The 27,339-nt window shown below is 42.3% G+C and overlaps 1 protein-coding gene across 8 annotated transcripts in view; it reads left to right on the top strand.

Annotated features, from left to right (window-relative positions):
* TLE1 (TLE family member 1, transcriptional corepressor) overlaps positions 1 to 27,339 on the top strand; it is a 91,020-nt gene that overhangs the window by 12,390 nt on the left and 51,291 nt on the right. For 2 of the 8 annotated variants that reach the window (XM_060609991.3, XM_060609990.3), the window contains exons 5-6: positions 17,140 to 17,202; positions 18,598 to 18,672. The exons of 1 other annotated variant lie outside the window; for it this stretch is intronic. In XM_060609991.3, coding sequence (XP_060465974.1) covers positions 17,140 to 17,202; positions 18,598 to 18,672 — 138 coding nt within the window. Of the gene's footprint in view, positions 1 to 17,139; positions 17,203 to 18,597; positions 18,703 to 27,339 lie in introns of all 8 variants that reach the window. 5 more of the 8 variants (XM_060609989.3, XM_060609988.3, XM_060609994.3 and 2 more) reach the window with 3 other exon arrangements.

Genomic DNA, 27,339 nt, shown 5'->3' with positions numbered 1-27,339 from the left:
CTTCAGTAAATCTGTGGAATCCAGATTGAAAACTTGAGCCAAGAGTACGAGTCTGGGTCCTAATGCTGAAATTCAGAATGAAATTTCTTTGAGGCACCTGGGTGGTTCAGTTGGTTAAGCATCCAACTTCGGCTCCGGTCCTAATCTCATAGTCTGTGGGTTTGAGCCCCACGTTGGGGTCTGTGCTGACAGCTCAGAGCCTAGAGTCTGCTTTGGATTCTGTGTCTTCCTCTCCCTGTCCCAGCTCTGCCTGCACTCTCTCTCTCATAAATAAACATAAAAAAAAAAAAAAAATGAAGTCTGTTTGATATCACTAGATGTTTTACAGGACTTTAGTTCTCACATAACCACTTTTGCTCAGTTGTTTTTCTTTTGGAAAAGTGATTTATGGTCAGAATATCCAGAGGCTTTTAAAAAAAATTTTTTTAATGTTTATTTATTTTTGAGAGAGAGAGAGAGAGAGAGAGACAGAGCACAAGTGGGGGAGGGGCAGAGAGGGAGACACAGAATCTGAAGTAGCCTCCAGGCTCCAGGCTGAACTGTCAGCACAAAGCCCGATGCAGGGCTTGAACTCACAAACTGCATGATCATGACCTATTTGAAGTCAGACACTCAACCCACTGAGCTACTCAGGCGCACATCCAGAGGCTTTGTAGTGGGGAGTTTCATTATAGTGATATATTTGGGTTTGTACTGAAGAAAAGACCGCGAAAACAGAAGTAGTGTGTGGCCAAGGCCTGGGTTTCTGTGTGAACTGAGTGTGTGTGTGCATCTCTGTCCCTGAAGCCCCTGTGTGTCTCTTCAGGATGACCACAGCCCCTAAATAGAGTTGTGGATTAGTTGCTTGTAATGCATTAAGTATAAAGGCATTTAACTTGCCTTAGTTGCCAGATTTAATAATAATGATCATACCCCTTGATGATTTACTTTTGGCCGCTGCATGGTTCCTTCACCCCACCAAACATTTTATTGAGAATTTCCTTTTTTTTTTTTTTCATGTTTATTTTTGAGAGAGAGAAAGCGAGTGTGCACACAAGTGGGGGAGGGGTAGAGACAGAGGGGTCATGATCCAAAGCGGGTTCTGCGCAGACAGCAGAGAGCCTGATGCAGGGCTCAAACTCATGAAGTTAGATGCTTAACTGAATGAATCATCCAGGTACCCCTGGAGAATTTCAAATATACAGAAAAGAAGAAGGAAATACAGAGTGAACACCCATGCTATCCCCACTTGTATGATGCCAGGAGTCTATAAATTAACATTTTGTGTTATTTGCCTGTTGCATACCTTACAAAGAGCTTTTGCTCCCCTCTCCCCAATAGATAAGCAAATAACTCTGGAAAACTTGGAAGGATTTGTTGGAGGGCCAGGCATTTCTTTAGCTACCTACCCTGTTTTAGACTGGTAGATGAAGAAGGTCTTTTCTCCAGGTACATTTTAAGATTTCCATCTCAACAGGTGTTTACAGCATTTTATAGTACTTTCTCCTGGACTCACCCTTTGTGTTTTGGCCTGGTTGTATTAGGGGGATCCACCATTATATGGTGTTAGGGTGCTTTCTTTTTCAGCTGTCACCTGGAAGCAGAGATTTGCACTTAACAGAAAAGCCAGACTCCCTTTCTCCCCAAGCCTTCCTACTTTTTAGTCTTTTGTAATGTACCTTTAAGGTGCCATCAGCATGTTTGCAGTGGGGAATAGTTTGAGCGTCCTTAGGTAGGAAACCAGGAAATAATTGTGCTAAAGGACTCTGATTTTGAACTTTGTATGACTGGAAACTGTCCTATTAGAGAGTTTAAGTTGGCCTCAGAGGCCATGGGTGGTGCAGGGATAAGAAGTGCCAAAAAACAAACCTCTTTGAGGACCCCAGCGTGAGGAGGAGGCTCTCCAAGGCTGGGCCCTCCAGGAGCACAGTCTTTGTCTCTCATAGGCACCTACTTGATGCCTTGAGCAAACAGCCGGTCAGAGCCTCTTACAAGTAAGGTGACCAGCCAGTGTATTGACACGCACAGACACAATAGAAAACTGCATTAGGAGGCAAGCCGTTGGGATTTGCAGTAAATATATTACAGAACACAAGTGACTTGCCGATACTGCTTGTTTAGCAGTTTGCAAGGGCAATGGCAGTATGGATTTTTGAATTAGAAGGGAAGGGCTGTTCTTTCTCTGTGCGGGAACATCTAGTTGATGGCTGGGGAGAAAATTGATTTAGAGCACAAAATGCAGCCGCCTTTATTTGTGCCATTGTGCTTCTATGGATTAGTGAGTGAAAATAAAAAGGTTGAGTTCAGTTTAGGAAAGGAGGTCTTAACATTGATCTGCATCTTGGTCTGGAATGGAGAGAAGGAAGGTTGGGCCACCGGGATGGAGGAAGGGTATCCAGTGTCCAAGCAGCCTGCAGCTACAGGTGCCCACTCGGTTCCCAGTTGTCTTTTTCAGCGCTTTGGATTTCAAAAGTCAGCATCTCGGGCTGATTGTTGTAGAGTAAGCTGATTTGGGACATCAGAGTGAGCAGTCATGGCTCCCATCCATTGAGTGCCCATGTACCCTAGGAGCTGTGTATAAGTCCTCCCAGCCTCCTTTTGTGTGGTTATTATTCCTGCTTACAAAAGAGAAGGAAGGCTAGTGGGGTGGGGGATGGCAACAGTGCCTACTCCATGTAGGTTAGTTGTCAGGAATGAGTTTCTCACATGGGAGCAATTACATTGGTGCCTGGCACTTGGACACTTTGAGGGAAGAACACCTGTTCTTGAAATTGATTATCTAAATATATTATTGGTCGCTTTGAAACTATACCCTTTTGTTGGAATTCTAGGCCATGCTCCCATCTTGTTTTTCCAAAGCCCAACAGCTTCCTTCCTCCCTACATCTGAATCATTCACTTCTCATTATTTCCCTCAATTACAAAGGTTTTTATTTGTTTCCTTCTAAGATCAGAAGAATTTATCTTTAGGCTCAAAAGGAAATGTTTTTGTTTTGTTTTGTTTTGTTTTAAGTCACCCATTGGTAACCTCTGTTGTCTAAGGAATCTAGAGGAATTAAAATGCCTTATTTAGGCTAAGCAGCAAAATGTCTCCTTGCAAGGCAACGGTCTTAAGTATTTAATACAGCTACCATTGAGAATAGAGTTATGTGGAGTTTTTTTCATTTAAGGGGATGGAGAAGAAACAGAGAGGATTTGGTTCATTTTGTGGAAGTGAGTTTTGGGGGAAAAAAAAGGATGAGATCTTCATTTTTTAAAAATTTTTTTAATGTAGTGTGAAAGTTCATCTCTTAATTGGAAGAGAGATTTTGTCATCCTGAAAAAAAAAAGGGAGGTCAGGATTACCAGGTTCAGTTGTTGCTCGGTTTGAGAAGGAAAAAGTCACCAGCCTTGGTGAGGTATACATACAGACCAGTGTCCTTTCAGCTTGAGTAGACACTTGTCTTATTTTCTCCACGTACTCCTTGGGCTTGGGATTTTTGTGGACTGTCACCTTCATAGCTGCTGCTTATGTGCTGGTATTTGGGGAAGCAGGAAAAAAAAAAACACATGAGGGGAAATCAGGGCCATTGGGATTAGACACAGTGGAAGATTAGGCTGTTGGCTCTTACTGCCAGGCACGATGCAGTAGAAACTGGACGTCATCATAAGTGTCTGGGATAGAGGAGGGCACTGCTCAAATTGTGTTCCAGTTGTGCCATTACCTGCTCTCACACTTAATTCAAGGCTCGGCCACCTGCTGACATCTGTGTCCTGAGAAGCCCCATGTTGCTATCTCTGTGTTGAGCTTGAGAGAAGCAGTCCTGAAGTCCTGAATATCTGCAGGGGAAGCACGAGGTTCTCCACAACCCATTCAGCCTGCCAGTTGGCCTGGGTTCTGGAGCCTTTTCCATTTGTGAGCCGCTGGCTCTTTTACAGTGCTCGGGCCACGAGCTCCTGCCTGCAGAGCCAGTCTCCTTGCACAGCTACCCAGAAGATTGGAATTGGACCGCTGAAATGTGTCCAGCTTCTGTAGTTTTTAGCTGACCAAAGGCCAGAAGCATACCACTAACTCAAGAGGGGAATTGTTGACTTTTGAATCTCCTAAGAAATCTGTATTCCATAATAGACTTACCCAAGATGCTGTAATATTTGTACATTAACTGAAGTACAGAAAGGTGTCACTTTTGACTACATGTTTGGCTTTCTCTAAGGGTACAGAGATTTTTGAGCTAGTTGTTGAATTCTGTATTCATTCTTATTCTTGACTAATGCATCAAATATGGCTTACCCACCTAAAGAGCCCAGACAGATCAATGTCAGTGCACTGATAGAATCTTGCGTAGCTATTGTTTTGGTTATTATTTTATCACAAGGTCAGATACCTCCAAAAAGCTGTGATTTTTATTTTTATTTTTTCTGATTAGCTTGTGGAATTACTCTTGTCAGTTTCCTTCCAAGTACTGAAATTGCTCAGGGTTTGTGTGGAATGAATCCCAATTGTTGCTTCTCAAATTAAAACAGTATAAAAGAGAAGGAGCTTTTGAGTAGACTTTGCACTGTGAGAATATTGGTATTGACACCATTTATAATTTGGAGTATAGTTTGAAGACCAGATTCTACTGTTTGTCGCATACTGGTTAATATGGCTGTAAAGAGGAGATGAATGTGGCTACTTTTCCAAGTCTATTACTCAGGAGGACTGTAAATTTGATTGGCTGTTACAATTCTAGCAGAATCATTCGATTTGAGAGCAATAGAAAGATAAGATATCCAATTACCCAAATGATTTGCAGGGTTAGCCAACGTTGTCATGGAGACACGAGTTGGAACAAATTAAATTTTAAGCAATAAAATAATCTTAAAGCCCGTCTGGGAACAAGAAAATTTGGCAGTGGCACTTACCTGAATTGAATCTTAGCTTGACACGATGTTGTTTGACATTGATATACTGTGGGGGCCTAAACTTATATATGGTGCAACATTACCTTAAAAAAGGAGCTCCGCCAAACCAGTGAAGCGGGGAGGGGGTGGGAGGGGTGGGTATTAGTATAAAGTCAGGATATTAATGTTTATTCCATGGCCTAAATGATAATTAGGGTCTGCGTTCCCAGAAATATTTTGTATTTAAGGATTGAAATGCCTTAATAATGATTAAGCAGCATTAATTGGACACTTGGAAAAAAAAAGATTTATTTCATAGCAGCATGCAGTTTCTGGAACTACTGCTGTTCCCTCTTTGTGTGTGTGCTCGCAGATGTAATAGAAATCGTGTGGATGTCTTTTGGTGGGGGTGGAGGTGTAAGTATGCATATATTTGCATGTACAAACAAGGAGATTTTGGCACATGCCCCTGCACTGCAGAGGATTCTCCGTATTCGTTAAAATTTCTACTTTGCAGTGCCGCGTGCAGACTGGAAAATTGCGTTCCAAACTTTAGCCGATGGCCTAAAACCTGAGTAAGCGTCGGTCTGGGGCTTAGGAGGTTATTTCCCCTCATTAATGTATTGTTTAACTGGTTCCTGGCTTGTGCTGCGGATTTGGAAACAGCCGAGTGGCCCAGAAGGAGGGAGGGGGAGGGCCTTTTATCCACATGTCTATTAGACAGATGGAGATGAAAATTGGTCTGAGGTCAGGCCATTTGCAGTGTTCTCTCAGCCTTCGATTTTCCTCTCATCCTCACCACAGATCATCTCAAATGATTCAGTAATGACCAAAAGTGCAACATTGACCTTTATTCCCTGGTGGATTACTGTTTCACAGTCCAAATGGCAGGAAGTCTATTCTGTTCTTCCAGAAGGAGCTCAGCATTATTGAGGCAGCCCAGCCTGGTGGGAACCAGTGTAACAGAATACAGGGTTCAGTTTGGTTTCTGCTGCTCTGGGAAACAAGAATTGACATGTCCCAAACCCACATAATGAATGAAAGGGTATCTGGGATGCTTTCTAAAAACACACATAAGCATATAAATTGATTTGTCCATTTGTAAAAGAACTGGTGAGTTACAGGAGTAGTGACTTCTGGTGGCCTGTGGCTTATAACTTGTTTTCACATTCATGGCCCTGATTGTTCCCCCTTCTAGGTAATGCTTCCTCAGTATAGCTTAGACAACAAAGTGACATCATAACGCTGGTTCATTTTCAAATTACAAGTTGGCGTGACAACTCAGTATAAGGGGACTCCGGGTTTTTCTTTGACATGCTTTTAATTATACATATTTTTGGTCAATCCATGTAACCCTGAATAAAATATCTCTCATGCAGCACCCCTACCCCCAAAGTGGCTTGATTGTTGTTTTGAAGAGTTGGTAATTTTTTTGTTGCTTAGATTTTTCCACAGATTGCATTGTGATGCTATGGTCAGGGTTGTTTTTTTGTTTTTTGTTTTTTTTTTTTTAGTAATTTAATTTTATATTTAAAATGATATTCCTGTTTGCCTCCACTTGCATTGCTGAGTAAATACTCTGTGAATCTTTAATACACTAGTGAAGTCTGTCATCTAGAATCCTTGTACTTACCCTCTTCTAAATATTTAAAAACTTTTGCAAAAGGAGTATGCGTTGAAAATTTTCACCAGCATCCCACATTTCATTTTAATCATGATCTAAGATGCTTTTCAAGAAAATAATTTGTTTCTTGACTGTTGATTTCACTGTGCACGGTTCTTTTTCTACCTCAGTGGCTCCCAGCCTGTGATGGCTCCCCCTGCCCCCCATACTTGCTGCATTCTGGAGCTTTGTGGGCTTCTTCGATTGTGGATTGGAAAGAGAATCCCAGGTTCCAACTGGGAAAGGCCAGGAACCTTGTCTTCCTTCCCAAAGGACCACCTTTCCAGTAGCTCAGCCTGTGAGGAATAAAGCCCAGGGGTGGGACTTCCCAGTTGAGACTGAATTTGGGGCTCTGAAGGCTTTGCCTGGGTGCTCACCATCACAAACCTGTATCTAACTTGTGGCCATTCTGCTGCCATGCCACATGGCACTGATGGGCTAGGCCTCCCGGTAGGGTAGCTGCTTTCTTTCCCTAAGAAGTTGCTTTGGAAGAAGAATAGCAGCCGTCATGCATGTGTGTGGGTCATTCATCTGCAGCATGCTTTTTAAAGTTTGGGAATCCCTGGCTCATGGTCACCCCGGGCTGGAATTTCCTTTCCCACTATCTGGATTGGCTAAAGATTCCAACCTGTTTAGGGAAATACTCAGTGCCCAACTATTTATTCAGTGATCTCCAAACAAGATGTGGGAAATGAGGCAATGGTTAATGGTAAAGCTAATAATGATGGCTAGGGCTTTATACAGTTAATGTGCACTGGTTGTTTGCTTTGTCGTGACGGAAGACGTGGAGATGGTGATTGTAGACGGTTGGAAGTCAGTACCAACCAAAGACAGGTTACACAGTTCTAAAAGATAGGTGTTACTACATTCTTTTGGGAGGAAAATAATGTTAACAATTTTTGAAAAAGAACAGCCTCCTAAACCCCATTTTCAGAGGTAACTGGATTTTTGCATATTCCTGTGCAGTCTTTGTCTTTACATAGGCATGTTTTATTTTCGTAATTGTAATTTTAGCCTTCGTGCCAGGATGATGTAGTCTGCTTTTCCTCCCACTAACCCTGCTATTGTATGATATTATCTAATTTCTCATGAGTTCCCTAATGACTAAGACCCGTGAAGAGGGTGAAAGGTGTGGGCTTGCTCTGGGTGTGTTCCAGGAGAGGCTTGTTCTCTTTCCAGAGCGAGAACAATAGGTGGTGACTTCATGGTCGTGTTCTGTGATTCACCCCACGGAATGTATCTTGAAAACCTTCTGTGGCATAGCAGTGCATTTTCCTTTAAGGGCCACCAAAAGCTGTCTTTTTCCATCACGGGACAAGTCCGTACTATTTCATGTGAGCAGCACTTGCTGAACTCCGTAACAAGGGTTTCTGAATAATGGAAATGTGCTGTTTGAGCCCTGAAACAGCTGCGATGCTTTTGTCAAGGATGCATCTTTACCAAAATGACAAATTAAAGCCCAAATGCTCTGCTTGGCAACAGTTGGGTCAAAACATTTAAGTCATTAATTAGAAGGAACTGAAGGGGGAAAATTTTTACACAAATACACAGTGTTGCAGACTCAACTTCATCTTGGAAAATGCAACTGAATTCTTACAAAAAAAAAAAAAAAATGAGGGCAGCCCTCAAGTGGGGCCTGCCAGGCTTGTCATTTGCAAATAAATCAAAAGACCATCATTGCAGGACAGAGAACCAATGAATAGAGTTGCTTTGTCATTCTTTGATGGGCCCCACACTCAAGCCTGCTATTAAAAATGAATGCATTCAAGAGGCTCTGCATTAAGAACATAAACAATTAAGGGCACTTGAGTTGCTCTGCTGAGAGCTTTCTCCGGAGATGCAGGCCCCTACAATCTGCCTCACGAGGAGCCAGAGAATGGGAGCAATTAGTGTTGCTATCTCAGCCCCAGCAGCCTTCAGCAGGGTTTTTTTTTCCCCCTCCCCTTCCTTTTAACCCCTCCTTGTTTTCAGAGGAGCCGGGAGTGTGAAAGATGGGGAGGGGGGAGGATGGAGTATGCGCCCAGTTGGAAAGGGCTCAGGTTTAGAACACGGTAGGAGCTGCCAAATGAGGGGGAGGTAGGACATAAAAGTTATTATCTGCCAGTAATTGGTGACTTCTGTTCTGATTAATTGAGCCACTAAAGGGTTTCTGTCATCTGGTACTCTTTGTTTTGTTTTAATCATAGGGTTTAAGCAGGGGCGAGACTACATTGCCAGGGATGGAATCATTTAAATGAATATTGTTTGAGGTTTCCCACAGTAGGCAAATGTGCTCCTACATACCCCCCCCCCCCCCCCCCCCCGGTTGTGTTCCTGTCTTGCTCTAATTTGGTAAAATTGAGTGGAGAAGGGCTCCGTGGCTTGTGGCAAGGCCTTGGGGGAGAGATGGGCCTGACCTCCCTACCTGCTTGTTTCTGTGGCAAGGCCTTGGGGGAGATATGGGCCTGACCTCCCTACCTGCTTGTTTCTGACCCCAGACAGGTTTTGCTAACCTTTCAGCCCCTTCTCTCTGGGAACCTGTACAGATTGACAGGTGTGAGAGGGTCGGCCCTGTTTGTGCACTAAGCAGTTGTCGCTGCAGCCACTGTCCTGGTGGACCATGTTTTCAGCGTGGGTTCCTGGTCCAATAGCTGCAGATCATCTGGGAACTTGTTAGGAATGCAGATGCTTGGGCTGCAGACCTCTGGACTCAGTCTGGGGGCGGGGGGGGGGGGGGGGGGCGCCCAGTCATCTGTGTTTTAACAAGGCTTTCATGTGATCTCACTGCACCCTTAAGTTTGAAAACCACTGACAACCTCGTTAAACCATTAAAACCTCAAAGAGACACCAGACCCTTTCCATTTGGATTTCCCCAAAATGTGGTTAGTCATTTATCTACGTATTTATATTTTAAACAGAAAGCTACTCTGATTCATTAGAATATAAGATAAAATTATCTTTCCATTAGCATACCTGTGAAGCAAGGTGCCATCATGCTGGGATGGCATGTGGAGGTCTGCTAAATAGCTGACCTTCTGAAGAAGGTCTCCAGGCAAGGAGCCTTTCTCCTCCTGTAAAGGACAGGGCAGAGTATTGAAAGATTGTTTACAGTGTTTCGCATATATCATTTTAGGTATGCAGTTTTTATTCAAACATCTTGAATTTTTCTTAGGTATATCAGATGTCATCTTTAGGATTATAGAAATGTATTCGTGGATGTGTTTTTGTGGAGTTTGCTTTATGGTGGAGCTAGATTGTCTGATGTTAGGGCTGATGCACTGATTCTCTCTGCCTGTGAAGGGGAGGATGAAAATGCAGAGTGGGGCGGCTACTCTTTATTTGCAATTTATTAACGGAGGTCCCTTATGAAATTCCTGCTCTGCCTTGCACAGCACTTCTGCCGTATCAGTGACAGACTGGGGCCACTTGTTGTGGTACCATTGTTGGCTGACGAATAACACGCTCTTGGCTTTGAGCTGCTGTGGTCCTGTTTGGCTGTATTGCTTAGCAAACAAGGCTGAGTTCATCAGCTTTGTTTCCGGTTTTGAGTGTGTCCCTATTTCCCACTTCTACTTCTTAGAGAAAGGACTAGGCAGAGAAAGTGGTTTCTAATCTTGCTTTATGATCCTGGGCCAATCATTTCCTTTAGACATTGGTTTTTCCATGTGTGATAAGAGGGTTGTAAGAGGCTGGGCACACCCCAAGGGTTTCAGGGTTTAAGTCAGTGCCACTTGTCAGTCACAGGAGTAGTGAGTGGGTCTGACTGTTCTTTTCTCCCTTCCCCATGTAATCATACACTTAAACAGTAAATCAAGGGTGGTGTTCCCAAGGCCACTGGAGGGGGAAAAAAAGTTACAGATAACCCTGCCACCCCAGCATAATTACTGTTTTTATTTTGGGTATCAAATTACAGTGCTTGGCCACATGCGTATTTTTTTTTTTTTTTTTTTTTTTTTTTTTTGAATAGGCAGCCTAACACCACATCTTTGTTCTTCCCCTCTTGCTTCACCTAGTAAATGTGTTGGCCATTTAAGCATCATTATCCATAAAAATGACTTTAATGGTTGCTAGCCATGCCTTTGGGTTGATGTAGTATATTTAAACATTCTCCTAGTATTAGACAACTGATATATCAGGAGGGCAAATGTTAAGTTTTTCAAAAACTCTGCAGATGGTTGTGATGTGTTGAACTGCTCTTATATCTTTACCTGGCTTTTTCTCTTTTGCTTTGAAGCGAGTGCCGCAGTGAACAGCTTCATGCATGGAATGCTTTTCATCTGAACTATTTCCTTAGGATAAATTCTTAGCTGTGGGAAGCTTTACCAAAGGGTTTGAATAATTTCATGCTCTTGAAACACATTGCTGAGTTCTTTCCAAGACGACTATACCAATTTACTCTGTCATCAGTAATGTTTGATTGTTCTGGCTTCCCAGAGGACTCATCATTGTTGGGTTTTATTAATTCTTTTTTTTTTAATAAACTAACTTAACTGGTGCAGAATGACCCACCTTGGTTGTCAGTGAGATTGAACTGTTTTTTGTGGGTTTTTTTTTCTGTATTTCAGGTTGTCAATTCACAGACTCAGAAACTTCCAGTCATAAGGGATTTAGAGATTATTTCTTTTTTTGTATGCTTTGTTTTCATGTTCTTGCCCGTTTATCTGTTGCCAGACACTTCTTACCAACACTTTACTGTGTTTTTCTCTTGGCTTCCCGCTTGGTTCAAGGAAACCAAAAGATCAGTTTGCCAGCCCTCAGCACAAGCAGCATTTTTTATGATCCTTCAATTTGCAATTTAATGGTGGTGGAGTTTCCCCTCCCTAAGCAGACTTTGGGCAAGGTGCCATTCATTGGATTGCTTGGAGACCCATGGACAATTATTCTTAAGCAGTCTTCGCCCTGTTTTGTGCTTCAGACAACACTCATTCTGTATTACTCTGTGTAGTGGAGAAATGGGCAGACGTTGGGGAGTGGACTCTTCAGGCTAGTAAGTAGATGGAAGGTATAAGGAGTATGAAAAACTGGAGAGCCGAGCTCTTCGGAATCATAAGATCCTACAACTTTTAAGTTCAGATGCCCGGAAGAACATGTGTTCAGTTCAAAAGCCCTGCAAAGATACACCAGGGTTTGGTTCATAGCTGGCCTTGGAAGTATTTGACCATATTTAACTCAGTCAAAAAATACATGTACGTGGATCTTCTCCTTGCTTAGATATGATTTCTTCATGTGAACAAAGCCTTATTCAAACACTGTTCAGACACATCTTATCTGGTTGCATCTTGGTCATTGAGTTTAGGGTGTATGGAGATTCCATTTTAGTTTTAGTGAAACATTCCTTTCAAAGTGTGTTGAATGTATACCGTGTGGTCAGTGTTGGTGGGGCAGGTATGGTGAGGAGCTGTGTCCCTGTTCAGTGGATGTCTTGTTCTCATGCTTCCCATCTTGCACGGAGAAGACTTTAATGCCAGAAAAGCTGGTAGGAAACTGTACAGAAGCTTCATGTAAATGTGATTTTAAACATAGAGGCTTGGGGCGCCTGGGTGGCTCAATCGATTAAGCTTCTACCTTTCCGCTCAGGTCGTGATTTCATGGCTTGTGAGTTCGAGCCCTGCATCAGGCTCTGCTGACAGCTCAGAGCCTGGGGCCTGCTCCAGGGTCTGTGTTTCCCCTGTCTCTCTGGCCCTCTGCCACTCATGCTCTGTCTCTCAAAAATGAATAAATGTTAAAAAAAAATTAAAAAATAAATTGACATAGAGGCTTAGTTTGGTAAATGACAGTAAATGCTGTGGAAGATCTTGAAGGGCCTAGACAAGTGTTTTTGGTGTTATGGGGCAGCTTCTGACTGGATTTGAGACAGGCCTTCAAGAGTTGGGGTAATAGTGTAACACTTTGTCTTTTTTTTTCCTTCAAGTTTGTTTATTTTGAGAGAGACAGAGAGCAAGTGGGGGAGGGGCAGAAAGACAGAGGCTCTGAAGCGGGTTCTGTGCTGACAGCAGAGAGCCCGATGCAGGGCTTAAACTCATAAACTGTGAGATCGTGATCTGAGCCGAAGTCAGATGCTTAATCAACTGAGCCACCCGGGTGCCCCAAGAGCATAGCACTTTGTAGTAGTGTAGCTATAGTTGACATATTTGCTCACTTGATTCTGATGAAACACTAAAGCAGGTTGGCAGAGACCTGGGGCCCAGCAGTTGAAGTGACTTCCCTGAGGACACCTCCTACTCATTTGCTGAGATGCAAACCCAAGTTTTTGGATTAGGAGAGCCAACCCTGTTATAACCAAATCAGTATGGGGAGTTGGCATTGACAAGGAGAATTGAAGATCTTTCTGGACAGGCAGTTTGGATTCCTGCTTCCTGCTTGCTGCTTCAGTGTGGCAGCTGTTCATGAAGTAAGGCTTGATACTGGAGCCTTTCACCTGCTGGTTAAGCTTCTGGGCACTAAGTTTCCTTGCAAATCTGGTTTGGGGAAAGCTCTTGAACGCTGACTTAATGTTGTTGCCTTATGTGGTGTCAGAAATACAAGCACAGGGAAAGTTTATTTATAAGCGTTATGACTATTAGCAGGGACCGAATATAATCTTCAGCTTTGGGCAGGAGAAGGATTTCTAGGTGGAAAATATGGTTAGCCTTCAGGTTCCCCCCTTCAACGCCCTCCCCCCCCCCCCCCCCCCGGAGTTGTCCAGCCCTCGGAAGACGTAGAAGGCAGTCTTGAAAGAGTCACAGAACTTTCTCAATCCCTGCTGAAGCAGGGTCACACGTCCAGTTTAACCTGCTTGCAAACTCTGTGGTTAGGAATTAGAAGCACAAGTGGAAAACTGCACCTTGTTAATTTGTGCTAAATGAAAGGTCTTATCAAGAATATCCTTGCATTCAGGCAAGAGGTAATACTGAAGAATTATTGTCAGTTTTTATGCTATCATCCACACTGTTTTATTTAAGGGCTGGGAAGAATGTTTATGAAACCGTCCTGGGGTGGGGGGGGGGGGTATTTTAGAACGCCCAGAGCATACTATCAGGGAAGCAAGTGGCATCCTCGGGAGGGTAGGTACTCTCTTTGTGGAGAACCAGGGCAGCTGGAGGAATGTCAATAAGTCAGAGGTGAGATCTGAATTCAGCTTCGTGGCTCAAAATCCAGCTCACGTGTCAGAGGATAGTTTAAGATGAGGGCTTTGAGACCTGGCGGAGGAGGGGACAGCTAGGATAAGAACCTCCTCTGTTTTTCTTATTTCCATTCTTTCTCCAGATCATTTATTGCAAATTCCCGGGGCAGATGGTATGGCTTTTGATGTTTCTTCATTGGTTTGAGCTTTGATCTTTAACCTTCTTCTGTTTTCATTCTTACCTACTCTCCCCTAATTTATATTGTCTCTGCTTTAATCTGTACTTTTCTCCTTTTGTGTTTAGTAACTTTGATATTATTAAAGGTTCGTGAGTTCATTCCATTCAGAGTCTTAACTGTCCCCTGGCAATTAAGTTTAGTTCTCCCTTAAAGCCATTTTATGTAATAACACATATAATTATTATTACAAATTACATCTTCTTAAACAAAATAAATTCCATTAACAGCCCTAGAAGAAAATTAAGAATGGCTTCTATAATTTTGGGGTGTTCTAACCCTGGCCTGAAAGCCAGGAACACAGGAAAAAATTCTTTATTGTGACCACATAAAAATTTAAAGTTACTTACGGCAAAAAAATCCATAGTAAGCAAGGTTGAAAGACAAGTGGCAAGCTGGAAAAACTATGGGAAAGGGTCAGTATTTGTCATATGGAAAGGAGTATTACAAAAAGTGATGAAGAAACACCAAAGGAAAAATAGAGAAAAGGACATATAATGTGGATCAATAAATAATATGAAAAGATGTTTAACTTAAGGGAGAATCTAATGCAAATAAAAATGAGGTCATTTTTTAAAATCTACTAGGTGGCTAAAGATTTTAGAAAGGTCAACAAAACCCAATATTGACATTGGGTAGGAGAACAAGCCCCCTCATAGACCAATGATACTGTAAATTGTAACCTTCTCTGCTGGGTACTTTATCAGCATGCATTACAATGTAAAATATGTATACACTTTGACCTAGCAGTTTCACTTCTAGCGATGCCTTTTGGAGATCTATGTAGCGGGTTATTCCACACAGAGTTTGTAATTACGGAAAATTAAGTGAAGTATGAATATCTACAGATACCAGGAGTGCTTAAACACTAGCATGCTTGTATAGTGGATGGTGTTCTTTTTTTGTTGTTGTTTTTCTAAGTTCATTTATTTATTTTGAGAGAGAGAGTGCCAGCGAGCACATACAAGCAGGGGAGGGGCAGAGAGAGAGGGAGAGAGAATCCCAAGCAGGACTCCCCCACCCCACCCCCTGAACTGTCAGCGAAGAGTCCAACACAAACCGTGAGATCATGACCTGAGCCGAAATCAGGAGTCAGATGCTCAACCGGCTGAGCCCCCAGGCGCCCGTCATATGTGTATTTATTGAGTGGAAAGGTACCCATATACGTTTTTTTTTTCCTAGACATAACATATTATGGAAAAGCAGTGTTTATAATGGGACCTCTTCGTGTAGAAGTAGCTGTTTCTCCTCTGGGCTTGTGTGCACATATATAATGAAAGTCTGGAATGATGCTTTCCAGAATCACCAAAATGTTAACTAATCATGGATGATAGACTTAAGGTTATTTTAACTTTCTTTTTTATTTCTGTATATACAGCTGTGTGTGTGCCTGTGTATGCTCAAAGTGAGCATATATCATCTCTAAAAGTGGAAAATCTTAGGAGAAATTTTGAGAAGGGGAAAATACAGAATACTGTTGGAATGTACGGAGTGGAGGCTGACGACCTACAAGTCCACAAAGGGCATCCCTACTCCTTCACACGTACCCAAACATATAGTGCAGAACCCTGTTGTGAAAGAAAGGGAAGCCCGCCCATACTTTCGAGGAGAACCATGACCTTGAGTTAGCTTGAGTGTGTGGCTGTGATCAAACGAGCTGGGTGGGGCTCACCCAGTTCTGTTTTTGCACCTGGTACAGCTTCAGCCTTTTTGCATAGATCTATTTGCCCCGCTGGTTAAAGCAAGGTCACGGGTTTGCTCTCTGTGCTAGTCATTTCCCCCTTTCTTCCAAGGCAAGGTCTGTATGTAACCCTATCTCATTGGTGGTCAGGGAGAATGGTTGGGTTGGCCTAAATCCCATCCCATAAAACCAAAGGCCTTGTTGCTCATTTAACTGGAATCATCTTGGAGGACAAAGGCAGCTCTTTTTAATGTACTTGATTACACAGTTCCCGAGTTTTCTACTTCATCTTACTTATTCCATTCTCGCTTTCTCAAGGGCATGGTCTGTGCACTTCATAATTTTCTTCTCCTCATGTTCCTTTTCATTGCCTAATTCGGTAATAGAGGTGGCATTAGTAAGCATTGACAGAAAATGATGAAATAAATAAGGTCAACGCTGGGACTCTTTTAAGATGACTTTTTTTTTTTTTTTTTTTTCCAAGCGGAACTGGTTCTTCAGAGTTAGAAGAAAGCATAGCTGCTTTGTAGTGCTGGAGGATGTTGGAGGTGGGGTGGGCAGGTAGATTCTCCCCTAGGCTGGAAGCAGAGCACCTTTATTTCTTCTCTTGGCCAGTTTGTTCCTTAGAGCAGAGGGACTGCTGTGGATTTGGACTCGAGGCAGGGACTTCTGCTTTCTTTACAATAGTCTGTGCCACAGACACTCAGGACACATTTTGTATGTTCAGCTGACCCTTGGGCTCTGTCAGGGAGGTGTTTGCATTTGATGCTGAATTGTGGGCAAACTTGACAAATACCTAGAACATCTCAATATGACCCTCATGTTGGACTTGGGTTCTGTTTCAGCAATGTTTTTCTTGGCTTGTTTGAGACAGCGAGACTCAGTGAAGGCTACTAACGTTGAAGTCGAATATGAGTTGTATAACAGGTGGGACAAGCAAGGGGGCACCTGGGTGGCTCAGTGGGTTGAGCATCTGACCTCGGCTCAGGTCACAATCTCACAGTTCATGAGTTTGAGCCCCACGTCGGGCTTTGTGGTGACAGCTCAGAGCCTGGAGCCTGCTTCAGATTCTGTGTCTCCCTCTCTCTGCTCCTCTCCTGCTTGTGTTCTGTCTCTCTCAAAAATAAACATTAAAAAAAAAAAAAAGAGTGGGGACAAGCAGGAAGGAGGTCTGTGGGCTCCTTTCTTCTCTCTCGCTCTCGACTTTGTCTTGAAAGCTAGATGGTGTTTGACCGGGCCCCTGCCCCGCTGGCCTCTGACACCAGTAGGAATAAACTTGCTGTAACAGTGTAAATGTGTGTTGGTACACCATAATTGAATAAGCGTACAAGGGGCTTGGCAATCACCAGGTTAAAGGATCATACAGCCTTAAACCATGCAGATTTCCCAACTCAATTAAACTACCCATTATCTTTTCTTTAAGTGACCAATAAAGCGTGTGGTTATGTCTTACTTTGCAAGTGGGATTAATATCTGCTGTTTATCTCCAGATAAATATTAGCAGCACAGGCCGGGAAAAGCCAGTTTTATGCCCTTGAGAGTGAGGTAGTGGAGGGCTCAAGTGTTGGGCATGAAGTTTTATCTTTCTGAACTGATTATGAAGTATACTAAACATTTATCTGGCTTTGTCTTTATAGACTGAAATCGCCAAGAGATTGAATACAATTTGTGCACAAGTCATTCCATTTCTGTCTCAGGAAGTAAGTAAAACTGTTCAGCTGTTAAAGTGCAATTATGTTGCTTCTCTGTTTGCAAATTAGCTAGTTTTAAGATGTTAATTTTATCACAAGGAACAAGTGTGAAGAACATCTGTTACAGCTGAAGTGTGTAAACCCCCTGCTATTCCATCTCACAGATCTGAGGGCACACTGTAAAAGTGGTGACAATAGCTCAACCCCAAATTAATTTTTTTTTCCTGTGGAAGACTGCAAAATGACGATCAAACAGAACAGCTTTTCTTTTCTTTGACGAGTAGTATAAGCCTGGTAGCTGCTGCTGATTCAAGTGTCCTTCCTCTAGAGAGCTTTTCCTTTGCTGCGTTTTCAGAATAGTTCCATCAGGGTTGACTTGACCATGAAAGCAGGTGTCTCATTGGTCGGTCCTTGTACCTCAAGTCAGGTTGACTTCACGCTGTCCACGAAGGAAGCGGATGTTCATACTCTTCAAGTTTACTTTACTTTCGGATACATGCCGATAAATGCTAAACTGTTTTAAGTGTGTACAGGATGCATGTGTCTTGAGACAGAAAAGCTGTAAAAGCTTTTTGGGCCCGCAGCTAGAATACTGGGTGTGTGTTCTTGTTAGTATCTGCTGCTCCTTGCTGGATAGCACCCCTCTGCCTTTTCCTGCCTAAAACATCTACTTGATGTTACAAGTTCGATTTGTTAACCTTTGGCATCATGTTGTTAGACTCGAGTAATCCTGGTTTCTGCTAAAGTCTCATGCTTCCCAGAACAAAGATGTGGCTTTGTTTTTATTTGTGGGTGGAGTTGGGAGGTATGCAGGGTGTTTCCAGTGTGTGAACTAATTGTTGAGGGGGGGGTGGGGGGTCCTTCGTTTTCCCCTCAGGAGGATGAAAAATCTAAAGGCTAAAGAAGGAGAGGAATTCCCAGAGTTCCCAAAAACTGCTGGTGGGTTGAGATTTGTTGGCCAGAGAAGTAATCGAAGATTTCAAGTTTAAATTTTCAGTATAGAAATGGGGGTTTTAAACTAGCTGTAAACTTTACCTGTTCAAACTTACAACAAACCCCTTTTGCAGGCCAGGGTGATCTTCCGAATCCCATACTATTGATTTTCTAAGGCTTCGGGTTATCAGTTTGGATATCCTTTTTGACTTTTCTATCATTCCAAGCCCCAAATTCCCATCTGAAGTTAAGCGGGGACTAGTGTTGGTTAGAAATAGGGAAGTGCCCTTCTCTGTTTTCCTTTTCCTGCTGTACTTGTGTTCTGTGAAATAGCAGTAAGTGCTTGAGAACCTTCACATTTGAATCCATAGTCTCCTTGATCTGCATTGCATGTGCCTTTGTGTTTTTGTTGTTGTTGGAAGGTACAGTGAAGTTCTTTGCTAACACTTTTTCTTCTCTTTGTTTTCGAAGCATCAACAACAGGTGGCCCAGGCCGTCGAGCGTGCCAAACAGGTGACCATGGCAGAGTTGAATGCCATCATCGGGGTACGTGGCCTTCCAGGTCTACCTCCTACAGTGTGTATAACCAGCTTTCATTTCTTATTAATTTGATGGCTTAATCTGTCTACCTATCTGTATAGTGTTATGTGGTTTAACATTGGCCTGTTTGATAAGTATGGGGGAGGGGGGCTTAAGTATGGCAAGGTGTGCAGGGGAAATACAGAGGAGCATAAGGAAGGTGATAGCAACACGTTGAGGAGGGGAAGAAATACCTACTTTTCAATGGGAACATAAGTGCCGTGTATCCTCTGACACTTAAATCACCCTTGCTCTATTAGTTAAATCAGAGCTTCAGGTTAGAGTTGTATATACTTCCCTTACTTCTGGCTTTTTTTATACCTTTTTTTATACCTTTGGATCACAGAGAGGTCAAGACAGGTCTCAGAATTATCCCTTCTTTGGTCATCTAGGGTATTAGACCCAATGTAACTGCTCTTTCCCTTTCTTGTGCCTCCTTCATGAATTTTTAAGTGGCACCCCAATGAAAAGAGCGCTCTCTTGCCGTTGAAGAAGTGATAATTGTCTGCCCCAGTGCTCTCTAGCCTTTCACCAGGTTTCTGCTCTCCTGCCTTGAGTTCAGTTAGCACTCCATGCTGGCGACTGCTTGTCAATCACAGGTCATTTGCTCTGCATTAATGAGCCCAGTGAACCATGCGGTCCATCCCCTGCATGAGCCCTTCCCCCGCCACTGCAGGACCCTGGATGGTTCTCATGTTTGCTGCCCTTCCAGACTAAGCCAGAGAAGTAGCTGAAACAAGGGACCATCCTTTCTGATTTTATTCATATGTGACTGCCTTGAGCGGATTCAAATCACTCATTTATCAATTTATGTTAATTGCTTGTGAGAAGATGCCCTGCTGGTCTTTATAGTTCCCTCAGACACTTTGTAATGATAATTAGACATGCTGCTGTACGGATTAAGAGTGCCATAGTCCAATGACGGCCACAGACAATGGAACCAGTTAATCCATCAGGGTTTAAAATTACATCCCAACTGGAGATGGAGAAAAAACATAAGAGCCAAGGAGGATTAAAGAATGAGCCTCAGCTTGAAAACTCTCCTTTCATCAGTTTCTCAATTGCGGATCTGCAGTCGGGTTGCCTGTGGTAAGCTATTGGCAGTCAATTAGGTGAAATAAACTGGGAGGGTGACCTTCATTTCCTTTTAATAGCTTTTTCCTCCCCGAAATGGGGAGCTTCAGTGGATTTTCAGCTTAAATTTTATTCAAGCTGCTTTATTACACTTGACAGCTTAGCTCTGCATAAACAATTCTCCCCTCCTCCTCTTTCCCCCAGACCCAGGCTCTGCCTTTCTCCCCCTTTAGATCACATTTTTGACTGTTACTTAGTGGGCTCTCTAATCACATTTCAACAAAAAACACAATTACATCTGCATTTGTCGGCTGCCTTCTGTACCCTTTTCTTGTGTAATGAATTGCTTTATTTCAGAGATCAAATCAAATATTCGCTGGTACTTTTGCATGTACCGTGTTTGATTAGCAAAGACTAATAGCAAATTGTACTTGTAGCTCGAGCACAGAAATTTTTTAACCCAAATGAATGAGGATGGAAAAGCCTGTTTTGATTAAAGAAAAACATATGCAAAGCAGTTCTCAAGTACCCAGTTAAACTTTGTGGAACATGTTTGTTTTCTGATAGTCTCTCAATTTTTACATATCATCCTCGTACCTACAAATTCTCAAAGGCACTGCCCAGTCCTCCACATTAGAAAGGAGGAAATTGTATTAACCAGATGTTTATAGGTAATACCCACTTTGAATTGAATCAGAAAATAAAAATAGCAGGTTGCTCTAGAAGGGCAGATGAATCGCTAATTTTATGAATGGCTTTCATCCAGGAAACATGTTGTTGAGATTATAAAGGCAGATTAGCTCTGATAGCTAGCAACAATAACTCAAATCAGTGAATTGGGCCTAGCACAAGACTTAATGCCAATTGCATGTCTCCAGCATGTGCAGTTTTTTATAATTGTAATTTTTGGCTCAGTATATTAATTTATGTCAGAAGGCTCTTTTAAAGTTCGTAGTGATCAATAATTATCCTGCAACCGTAAGTTTCATGCTCTGGCATATGCTTCATTTTTGCATGAAAGGAATTGTGCGCGTCCCGGAAAATTGAAGTAGCATAAAATTGGGTTGACAATTCAGTGGACCTTTGCACCCCTTCATTGAACATGCAGTGTGTCAACCTGTCTCCCCAGAGGGGAGGAGGCTCCGGGAGGCTGTCTGTTCCTACAAGCAGCAGCTGCGCACAGAGTAAATGCAGCCTGGTTTGATAGCAGCTGTCAGTATTGTTCAGGAACGACTCAGGATGAAGAACAATGGGAGAGGCCACGCTCTTCGTCTGCATCGACTTTCAGGCTAAGAAAAGAAATAGTAATTTAACGGTTTAGACATCTATTACAAGTGTGAAAGATCATGAAAGAGTAGCCTTTAAAATGCAAATGAGCCGAAACATTCTCATTCCCTTTAAGGTACAATCAAGGGGGCTTACTGCTTGCTTGGCAGGGCTAAAGACATTTCTCTTTAGCAAACCTGGAAAAAGTGAAATCTTCTCAAGGACACCAAGCTTCTAACGCAGGCTCAGCTTGTGTCCTGGGACTCTGAACGGTCTTGGAGAAGGACGAGAGAGGTTCAATTTTTTGCGTCCTTGTTGAGTGAATTAATGACGCCCATTTCTCAGCAGTGTAGCAAACTTAGTTCTCATACCTGACAAAAAACACTGAATTTTAAATCTTTTCCACTACAGATAGCACCTGCCTTTAACTTACAGATTACTGGTATTTAAGAAAGATAAGTCTCTTGGATACTTGATATTTGGAGAAACTATTGAAATAGTTTGGCCATACTTTTTTTTTTCTCAACAGTTTCACTGATAGCGTATTTGATAATTGGTGGAATAATTGCAACCCTGATTCCTGAATTTTGCTTTTTATAAGCTCTTTTGCTATTAAACAAGTTATGTTCTTGTAGCAATAGAAAGTATTTAATAATGCAGAGATCTTAATAGGCACAGTGTTTATTTGGTTTGACACAGCTCACTTGTGCTTTAGAAAACAGGTGGGAAGGGAAACTTACTGGAGGCCTTGATTTTTTTTTTTTTTTTATTTAATCAATTAAATTTATTTATTTTTTACATCAGGACAGTCTCCATGATGTAAGCAGTCTTCCTCAAAAGATTTTTTTTCTTTGGGGCACGTGGGTGGCTCAGTCGGTTGAGCATCCTGACTTCAGCTCAGGTCATGATCTCACAGCTTGTGAGTTCGGGCCCCACATCGGGCTCTGTGCTGACAGCTCAGAGCCTGGAGCCTGCTTCACATTCTGTGTCTCCCTCTCTCTCTCCCTCTAACCCACTCACATTCTGTCTCTGTCTCTCTCAAAAATTAATAAACATTAAAAAAAAATTTTAGAAGATTTTTTTTCTTTTTCCAATTTAGAGTTCTGTTAAAAATGCTCAAAACAAAATAAGTTTTTAGATGACAACAGTTTTTGGAATAGCTAACGTCCCTGAAGGCAGGGAAAATGATTCAAGGACTCTTCAAGATCACCTTTCCTTGTATTTGGGGAGTTTGGCACTAAGAACTTTTCTTCTACTTGCTATAATAATAATTGATTTTCATTGAGATTAGTTTCCAGATAATTGGTGTTATCTTTTAATGGGTTTATGTCACATGTAATTAATATAGATCACGTAGATACATATATATTTGTACATATGGGCTTTTTAAAAAATTGAGGTATATTTTATATTGTTCTAAATTGCACCAATCTTTTTTTTTTTTTAATTAAAAAAAGTATTTATTTTTTGAGAGAGAGTGAGTCGGTGAGGGGCAGAGAGAACCAGGGACACAGGATCCCAAGTGGGCTCTGTGCTGACAGCAGCAAGCCCGATGCGGGGCTCAAACTCATGAACTGTGAGATCATGATCTGAGCCAAAGTTGGATGCTCAACTGACAGAGCCACCCAGGTGACCCACACCGATCTTTTTTTTTGTTTTTTTTTTTAAGGTTTATTTATTTATCTTAGAGAGAGCAGGAGGGGCAGAGAGAGAGGGAGATGGGGAGAATCCCAAGCAGGCACTCTGCTCTCAGTGCAGAGCCTGACTTGGGTCTCACACTTAGGGACCATGAGATCATGACCTGAGGCAAAATCAAGAGTTGGATGCTTAACTGACTGAGCCACCCTGGTGCTCGTGAATTGCACCTATCTTACACATATAGATCACTTTGGTGTGTGCACATACCCTGTACCCCACACTACTTTTGCAGTGCAAGTTTTCTCTTTCACCCCAGGAAGTTCCCTTGTACTTTTTCTTAGCCAGTGTTTCTCTACTCCCAAAGAAAGATGGTTTTTGTTTGTTTTTTGTTGTTGTTTTTGTTTTTTTGAGAGAGGAAGAGAAAATCTAAAGCAGGCTCCTCACACAGCATGGAGCATGACTCGGGGCTCCATCTCACAGCCATGAGATCATGACCTGAGCTGAAATCAAGAGTCAGACGCTTCACCAACTGAGCCAGCCAGGCGCCCGGTTGCTTTTTGATGAGCCAGCCAGGTGCCCCAGTTGCTTTTTGATTGAAAAATAAAAACTGATTGGCCAAGTGTAATTTAAAACAAAACAAAACAAACCCTGCATGATTGTATGTCCACTTCCATCCGAGTACTGGCTGCCCAACTTCATGGTATTCTGTACTCATCTTTCTAAGAGCATTTGCCTTGTGTTACCTTGGACAGAGCATAGGTCTAGGATCAAATGGACTTAAGTAGGACACTTGGTGCTGCCACTCTGTAGCCTTATGACACTGTACAGTCAGTTAACCTCCTTTAGTGTCACCATCTATAGATGGATAATACCTTCTACCCTGCATGGCTTTTGTGGGGATAAGACCTTGACTGGCAGCCTTTACCCAGCATGGTGTCCTGACTCCTTGAACTGCAGTTCTGTCTGCCTCATCTCTAAGTACCTGCAGCAGATCTGTGAGTCCATTTGGCTAAGTGCCCATGAGGGGTGATGGCTGCAAGTAGTGGGTCACCTCCCCTTTTGTCTTCTCTAGTGGTTACATGGGGTGTCGGTGTTTGAGATTAGACCCATCCAGATGCTCTGCTCCTGCCATTCCGTTGTCGTGCATGAATGACTTTTAATAAGGAGGCAGCAGTGAAGAAATGTCGGCTATTTGACTTTAGATGAGCAAAATTAAGGTTCAAAACAGAGGAAAAAGTTAAATTTGGGGAACAGATGGAGAGAAAATTGAGAAGCAAAAGTGAGGATAAGACCCCGTTGGCTTCCTTAAGAGGAAGGGAAACAAGGCTTTTGCTGGCACTGAGGGATTACACAGATCATTGTGATGGAATTGGAAAGAGAGAGAGAAGAGGTGACCAGATGACCGGGGCGGGGTTGCCCTTCCCATACCACAGAATGCCTGATATTTGATAGCTGCCCGAGTGCTGACGTGTTGGATGTAAGAACATTTGAGCAATTTCCCGTAGCAATGCCTGTGAACTTCAGGAACTCTGAACATTTAGGGTTAATGTAGGCCACCTTGTTTTTCCTTTCTTGTTTATTTGGATCTTGTCTGACTTAATTTTCCATGAATAGAACTTCTGCCAAGGCCTTTGAAGCTGCAGTTATTGGTCAGATGTGTATATTCCTGCTTCATAGGCAAACTTATAACTCTCTATATTTTGAAACAACTCAGTATGAAACGAGAGAAGTCTGGGGGCTTTTGTGATGTCTGACTATCTATGTTTGTGTAGGGGATGGCTATGAATACAAACTCCTGATGTGTCTGTAGTAGACTTCCTGTCCTTAAGAGATTGAGTTGTAGACCTACAGGCTCCCCATTGTTGCATGAGGTGATTGGTTTAAGGATTAGTAAAATGTAGGATTATTTTTCTCCTCCGGCTGTAGCTGTCAGCTATCTATAGGATTGTAGTGTGTGAAGTTTAAGAGGATGAGGTTAGCCTCTTATTCTTATGAGTATGCAGTTAATCCCTGGAAAGCCCATCAATAACCCAGCTGTAAGTTTCTTTATAAAGCAAATTTGCCCTAGGAGAATAATGCATAGCCTGCTACCAAGAGGAGAAAATGAAATGGCTACAACAAGCATGGATCTTCTAGCTCTGCTAACTTACATTTAGTGATATACCCTCCACCTAAATTCTAGTGGTCCAGCCCATTTATTAATTTTCCAAGGAGAAGGAGCAATATTGCAAAGTCTGTTACATGTATCCCACTTCTTTGGTTCAGGTTAGATTTTTACTGAGAGTTGATGTAGGTATGTCTGCCAAATGCAGGGCTTGGCTTCAAAGTCTGGGTTCTTCCGAATAGTCTGTGTGCTTTTTAGTTATTAGAAAACTTGTTGAGGCATTGTTTACTTTTTCATTTACCCGCATCTATTCATGTGATCTGTACTTGATTCCTTGGAAGAAGACATCATCATGTTTTCTCTCTTTTCAGAGTAGAAAGTAGAGCACCCCATGTTAAGAGTTCGAATTTTGAGCAGACGAGGTAGCCGAGTGGTTAAGGTGATGGACTGCTAAGAGTTAGATTTTGGTGTTTTTTTAAAGTTGATGTATAATTTACATACCATAACATTCGCTCTTTTAAAGCATACGAATCAGTGGGTTTTAGTATATTCACAAACTTGTGCAGCCATCACTGCTAATTCTAGAACATTTTTATCACTTCAAAAAGAAACCGCATGTCCATTAGCAGTTACTCCCCATGCCTCCCACCCCCCAGTCCCTGCAACCACTGATCTTTCTGTCTCTATGGGTTTGCCTGTTCCGAACATTTCATGGAAAAGGAATCCTATAACATGTGGCCTTTTGTGTCTGGGTTCTTGCACTTCGCATGAAGTTTTCAAGGTTTATTCATGTAGCATGTACTGTAACCCTTTTTACTCGTGAATAATATTCCATTGTACCAATATATCACATGTATTAATCCAGTCATCAGTTGATGGACATTTAGGTTGTTTCCACCTTTTAGCTGTTACGAATAAAACACAGTGAATGTTGTGTACATGTTGTGTGGACGCATTTTCTTCTGTTGTGAGTCTAAGCCTATAAGTGTGATCGCCGAGTTATGTGGTTACTCTGCTTAACTTTTTGAGCAATCGCCAGATTGTTTCTTAAAGTAGTGGATGAGAATTCCAGTTTTTCGACATTTTCTCCAACATTTGTTCTTGTCCATCTTTTTGATGCTAGCTCTTCCAGTGGGTGTAACATGGTATCTTGTTTGTGATTTAGATTTGCATTTCCCTGATGGCTACTGACATTGAACATCTTTTCATCAAAACTTTACATGGTTTTAGAAGTGGATCTACCTAGGGGTGCTTGGGTGGCTCAGTCGGTTGAGCATCTGACTCTTGATCTCTCCTCAGGTCATGATTTCACCAGTGATTTATGAGTTCAAGCCCCACGTTAGGCTCCACGCAGCGCAGAGCCTCTTGGGCTTCTGTCTCTCCTCTCTGCCTCTCCCCAACTTGGTTTTTTTCCTCTCTCTGTCTCTCTCTCAAAACTAAATAAATAAATATTAAAAAAAAGAAGTGGATCTACCTAAATAAACATGGTGTTTTAAAACTTACTCTAATTCAGGCCTTTCAGTCCTAGTGCTCTCTGAGTATTGTCACCACTGTAACCGTCATCTAGGGCAGGTGGGACGAACAAGTAAGTCGGTGATGATGCAGGATGAGTTGGCTTTTGTGGATTCTCTGAAATGCAGAAAAAATAAAGATGAGTTCAGATCCTCTTTAGAAATTTCGCCCTTCATCCTGGTGCCTGCCTTCATATAGGCTGTCCATTTTGCCTGCATCATTTTCTGTGCGCTCCTGCATTGAGATGGGGCCTTGAAGTGGATTGGGTTTTGTTGGTGGTGGTGGTGATGGTGGTGGTGATGGTGGTGGTGATGGTGGTGGTGGTGGTGGTGGTGGTGGTGTGTGTGTGTGTGTTAAACTGTGTTCAAGTGGCTTGAGAATTCTTGGCCCCACTAAGCAGTTTCTGCCTGTTTATCACCCTTGCCCCTCTTCATGAGAGAGGCCATTCACATAATGGGAGGATTTCAGGTGGCTCCTATAGTAGTGTCCTTGATGCTTCTGCTCCCATACAGCTCTTTCCCACTCTCCCTGCTTGTTTACTGTAGCATGCCAATTTTCTTTTTCTGCAGTCTCCCAAGATAAGAACTGAGTGTTTTAAAGAACAGGGAAATAGAAATCGAGGAAGAATGATTTGGAGAGAACTGTCAACAAATGCTACTTTTCACATTTTTTTTTTCCCTTTAAAAGTGTTTAAATACCAAACACCATAAATGCCACTTACTGTCACGCTTTTAGCATTAGAGATGCTATTTTGGGCCATGGTTTTAGTTCTGGTTGGGTTCAGTTTGTGATCTTGTGACGTGGTTTTCCCTAAGGTTATAAAGCGGGTTAACTTTCAAAAATTCAAGTTGATTCTGTGGTCGGTGATAAAGAGCTTAGCAATCTGGTGAGGTTAAGGTGGGCGTTAGCCTTCTTTTTCTTTCTGGGTGTCCTTTCCAGTTGTACAGGCAGCTCTGTGGCGATAAAGCATGTGCTACAGCTGTTTCAGAAAGAAAACTGTAGAAACCACTACAGCATTACATTAAAGCTGGGAATGTAAA

Source organism: Panthera onca, chromosome D4 (genome assembly GCF_046562875.1).
Source record: "Panthera onca isolate mPanOnc1 chromosome D4, mPanOnc1 haplotype 2, whole genome shotgun sequence".
Classification (NCBI taxonomy): domain Eukaryota; kingdom Metazoa; phylum Chordata; class Mammalia; order Carnivora; family Felidae; genus Panthera; species Panthera onca.
The sequence above is the reverse complement of the archived record's forward strand: the minus strand, read 5'-3'. Positions and strand labels throughout refer to the sequence as shown.